We start from the raw sequence: 3,867 nt of genomic DNA, 5'->3' as shown, positions 1-3,867 counted from the left end.
TTGGGGGGGGGGTTAAATGTCTTTACTGTCATGTTTGATCAATACAGTACAATGCATCCTTGCTGAATAAAAGTAATAACTTCAGAATCTTACTGACTTGCAGAGTGAATGTAGTTACATAAAATAAATGAACTTTGGAGATGAAGTATTAAAATAAGTTATTTTTTAAATCAGAATGCACTGAGGAGAATCCGTGTGAGGGATTGAGCAGACATGCTACATTTCAGAATTTCGGCATGGCATTCCTCACTCTGTTCCGTGTTTCCACTGGAGATAACTGGAATGGAATCATGAAGGTATTTTGCGAACCATGAAAATATTCATGCTGCATGCCATAAATGCGTGATTATGGAATGTGGATGTTTAATGTTAGCTCTTAATTAGACTTAAACTCACCTTCATGTCATTCCAAACCCAAAACTTAGTTTGATTGACAGTAGCGTTTCAGCACAGACTGGACTGGTGTCTTACCTTAGACCCACCCTGAGTGAGCTGTCATCAGTCCGCCATTGTTTCACCGCTGGAGCAGATGTAGACAAGAATGACTCCTAAGCGATTAAGGTGTTCTGTTGTTGGATGTAATAATGAACATAGCAGTCGTCATTTACTCCCGACATCTGAGCCGCTGAACTCGCAGTGGATTACATTGTTTCTGAAGGGAATGTGCCCCCAATCTACATAAATTGGTAAAATGTGTTTTTTACACTACCATTGAGAAATTTTAACCAAACTATGTTACAGACTTTTCATTAAGACCCTAAAGAATCATATCAACTTGTGGAAAATGGGCATCCTATGACCCCTTTAAGAGTGAGGCCATCAGCTGTCGCCAACATACAGTACATTATCAGGACTTGTCACTTTTTGAGTTGAACAGAACTTACAATTCCTGTGTTTCTCTGTGTGTGTCTAGGATACCCTGCGGGAATGTAAAAATGACAAATGCCTGAGTTACCTGCCGCTTTTGTCGCCTCTGTACTTTGTGACATTCGTGCTGATAGCACAGTTTGTGCTGGTGAATGTTGTGGTCGCTGTGCTCATGAAACATTTAGAGGACAGTAACAAAGATGCCCGTGAGGAGGCCGAGATGGAGGCAGAGTTGAAGAAAGAGCTTCATGGCAGTCGTAGACAAAGCACCGCCTCTGTAGGCGGAGCCACTGGGCTTGAGGTTTCAGCTGTTAAAATGGAGACTTTCTCACATGAACAGGTGAGTTCTGTACGTTTTTTAAAAACCTTTCTATATAAGGCCATGTGTTGACAGTTCTCTTGAAAATATTATGCCATGCAACCCCCCAAATATATTTAATAGATATTATTAGAGTAATGCTACATGTATTTTAGATATGTTTACGATGAGAAAATAAAAACTGAAAGTTTAGTTTACTATACTTGAATCTTGGGTGAAGGTTATTAGAAAAGGCTTAAATGTTTTTTTTTTTAAAGTAGTAGTAAAAGTAGTAAAAAGTAGTCTTTGTTAATGTCTAAATATATATCTAATTGGAAAACCTAGTAAAACTAAGTAGTTATGTCAGAAAATATTTTTTCTATATTTATATTATTTTATCTAGAATGCATAATTTAAAGGTCCCTTCAAAATACAACATGTTAAAGAATAAAAATCATTGGGGAAAAAATTATATTTATTTAATTAAAACATGCTCTTAATCTTATTGTCTTCAGTCTATTTTAACTGCCAAGGCTCACAAGTGTGACCCCTACTGAGGAATACCATAGGGTTAAAAATAAATCTGTTTTTAAAAAAATTTTTAAAGTCAACATATAAAGTTTTAAAGTGCATCAATCTTTTTCCTTTAATGTTTAATTTGAGTATAGGACAGGTTATATATTATATAAAATAAAATAAAAAATAATAATAATATATATATATATATAATATTGTAATATGTAATTTTTATATGATAATAATTGTCATTATTATTATTATTATATAAATATTGCAGGTTTTTTAAGAATATGTAGTGTCTTCAAGCCTGCTTTTAAGAAAATGAAAAACGTTACTGTTTGTTACATACATTTGTTGTGTTTACAGGGCCAAGACCCCAATTATGGCAACTTCCTGACAGTTAGCAGGCCATCTATATCACGGATGCTGTCCTTACCTAATGACAGTTACATGCTCTATCCTGTTAAGCCTGTATATAGGTCCATTCAGGAGAGATTCTCCAAACAGGACTCTACACTACCAGGTGACAAAACAAAGCCAATTCTTACTGGTCATGGCACACGTGCAGAGAGAGAATGTGACTAAAGCTGTGTATTCTTTAGGCTCCTCTCTCTCACTCGGCACCCAGCCCTTTGAAGATAGTGCCGTAATGCAGGTTCCAGGAACTGCATCTCAGACAAACCTGGCATCCATTCCTGGTCCCCACCCTCTAAATCAAAGAGCAAGATCTAGCAATGCCTTCAGAGCCCTGCGGAGACAGGTAATACATCAACTCTCATCCTCATGACTATTTGTTTATACTAGGGATGACAACAGATTACTATTAGACATTTACAATGAAATGCTTTGTCACTAATGAAACAAGAATTATGACATTGATCAAGTGAACATTTATACAAAAGGACAGATGTTCTTACTTACATTGGACCAAATCTCAAATCAGGCTGTGAACGTTATCATCAGATTTTACACAAACTTTACACAAAGGTTTATGCTGCTGTCATCAAAGCAAAAGAGAGACAAACCAAATACTAAAACATTCTGAAAATCATGCTAATTGTTATGCTAATAATATAATTCAAATTTAATTGTAACTATATACACTATTGATGATGTATTTATTTAATTTCATATAATTTAATATAAGTAATGAATCGTTTTTAAATGCGTGTATTTACATCTGTTTTTACCTGCAGCAAGCAATAAAGAGTGACTCAATTGATTCCACAAACGCTGACTCCAGAGATACCTTACACATCCCGAGCAAGCCCTGCTCCATTGATAATCTTCATCTCAAAGTACCCAGCATTCCCCTCACCGGTGGATCTGCCCCCTGTTCGCCCCAGGCCTCACCCCCGCCTCCCCTCCGCAACCGGACAGCGAGCATACAAACAAACAGACATGTGTACAGCCAGCGCAGCATCCCCTGTCGACAGGCCTCGTACAAGACGCAATCTATTAAACCTCTTGAAATAACACACGCACAAACCAAACTACAGGATTCGGATGAGGTGGTCCGACTCAACATGAACATTACCCAAAGAAGAGCCTCTCAGCGTGTGGCGCGCAGCCATAATTTGTCCCCTTACGAACCCTTGCACGGTGGGGCGGCCCGCCAACCGGATACCAGCGCTCAAAGTCTACGGAAGTACAACAGTATGGAAAATAATGGCTTCCTATCTCAACTCCACATCCCCCGGCGTCACTCGACGCACGGGGAAGAGTTACTGCTTCAGAAGCAGCCAATTTCACCATCACCTGGACCTTCTCCAATGCCCAAGAAGGAGAAAATGAGCCCGCCGTGCATCTCCATCGACCCTCCTACCGACGCGGAGTTTCTCTCGCCATCGGTCAGTCAGGAGCATAGCACAGTCCTAAGACGGCGGACACCATCCTTCGATTCCGCACTACCACGGGAGTCCATAGAACTTCCTGATATGCAGGATGAACCTCTTTTGCCAAGTCATTTGCCCCTCCCACAATTCTCTTTTGACCAATCGGATGTATGTTCGCTGAGCAGCCTGTCAGAACTGCTTTCGGATAGTGACCAGTCGACGCACTCCTTCCCTCCTGAGGCCCGTTCGGGGGTCGTGGGAGATGCAGCTCAGAGTCCACTCAGGAAGAAGGTATTGGTCAGAATGGCCAGCACTAGGGATCCAGGAAATGAGGATTCGGTTGCCTAG

General features: G+C 39.9%; 1 protein-coding gene across 1 annotated transcript in view; it reads left to right on the top strand.

Annotated features, from left to right (window-relative positions):
• cacna1hb (calcium channel, voltage-dependent, T type, alpha 1H subunit b) overlaps positions 1-3,867 on the top strand; it is a 55,597-nt gene extending 51,730 nt beyond the window's left edge. Inside the window, exons 29-33 of the mRNA XM_016531424.1 lie at positions 175-296; positions 914-1,207; positions 2,051-2,207; positions 2,287-2,444; positions 2,881-3,867. Coding sequence (XP_016386910.1) covers positions 175-296; positions 914-1,207; positions 2,051-2,207; positions 2,287-2,444; positions 2,881-3,867 — 1,718 coding nt within the window. The remainder of the gene's footprint in view (positions 1-174; positions 297-913; positions 1,208-2,050; positions 2,208-2,286; positions 2,445-2,880) is intronic.

This window comes from Sinocyclocheilus rhinocerous, unplaced genomic scaffold (assembly GCF_001515625.1).
Source record: "Sinocyclocheilus rhinocerous isolate Xijiao unplaced genomic scaffold, SAMN03320098_v1.1 scaffold3, whole genome shotgun sequence".
In the NCBI taxonomy this organism is placed as follows: domain Eukaryota; kingdom Metazoa; phylum Chordata; class Actinopteri; order Cypriniformes; family Cyprinidae; genus Sinocyclocheilus; species Sinocyclocheilus rhinocerous.
Note: the sequence above shows the minus strand (reverse complement) of the source record. Positions and strands in the feature narration are given on the sequence as shown.